Source organism: Buceros rhinoceros, unplaced genomic scaffold (assembly GCF_000710305.1).
Source record: "Buceros rhinoceros silvestris isolate BGI_N320 unplaced genomic scaffold, ASM71030v1 scaffold29998, whole genome shotgun sequence".
Lineage (NCBI taxonomy): Eukaryota > Metazoa > Chordata > Aves > Bucerotiformes > Bucerotidae > Buceros > Buceros rhinoceros.
The window spans coordinates 10,266-10,811 of record NW_010427903.1 but is presented as its reverse complement, the minus strand read 5'-3'; the positions used below and the strand labels follow the sequence as shown (position 1 = coordinate 10,811).

General features: G+C 62.6%; 1 protein-coding gene across 1 annotated transcript in view; it reads left to right on the top strand.

Moving 5' to 3' along the window:
- The window catches only part of LOC104498684 (NEDD4-like E3 ubiquitin-protein ligase WWP2), a gene marked incomplete at its 5' end in the record, with an annotated part of 3,960 nt that overhangs the window by 1,424 nt on the left and 1,990 nt on the right, over nt 1-546 (top strand). The window contains one exon of the mRNA XM_010142094.1: nt 7-112. Coding sequence (XP_010140396.1) covers nt 7-112 — 106 coding nt within the window. The remainder of the gene's footprint in view (nt 1-6; nt 113-546) is intronic.

Here is a 546-nt window from a genome sequence, read left to right as displayed (position 1 = left end):
GGACTGGAGGTTCACGCGGGGCGGGGAGGAGCAGACCAAGGCTTTCCTGGACGGCTTCAACGAGGTGGTGCCGCTGGAGTGGCTGCGCTACTTCGACGAGAAGGAGCTGGAGGTGAGCTGGCACCTTGGCTGGGGTGGGGACACAGAGATACTGGTGCTTCCACCCAGGAATGGCGTGAGGTTATGGCAGAGCGCCCAGGCTCCGCTCTCGCCTGCTGCCCCTCAGCTCTGCTGACCTGGGGGTTGGGTCTGTGGGGAGGTTTGTTGGGTCCATTACCGAGAAAACATCTCGCTGGAGGTGAGGAATTCCTGCCGGGCACCTCGTTGCCCAGCACCAGGGACACAGAGATACTGGTGCTTCCACCCAGGAATGGCGTGAGGTTATGGCAGAGCGCCCAGGCTCCGCTCTCGCCTGCTGCCCCTCAGCTCTGCTGACCTGGGGGTTGGGTCTGTGGGGAGGTTTGTTGGGTCCATTACCGAGAAAACATCTCGCTGGAGGTGAGGAATTCCTGCCGGGCACCTCGTTGCCCAGCACCAGTGCCTGTG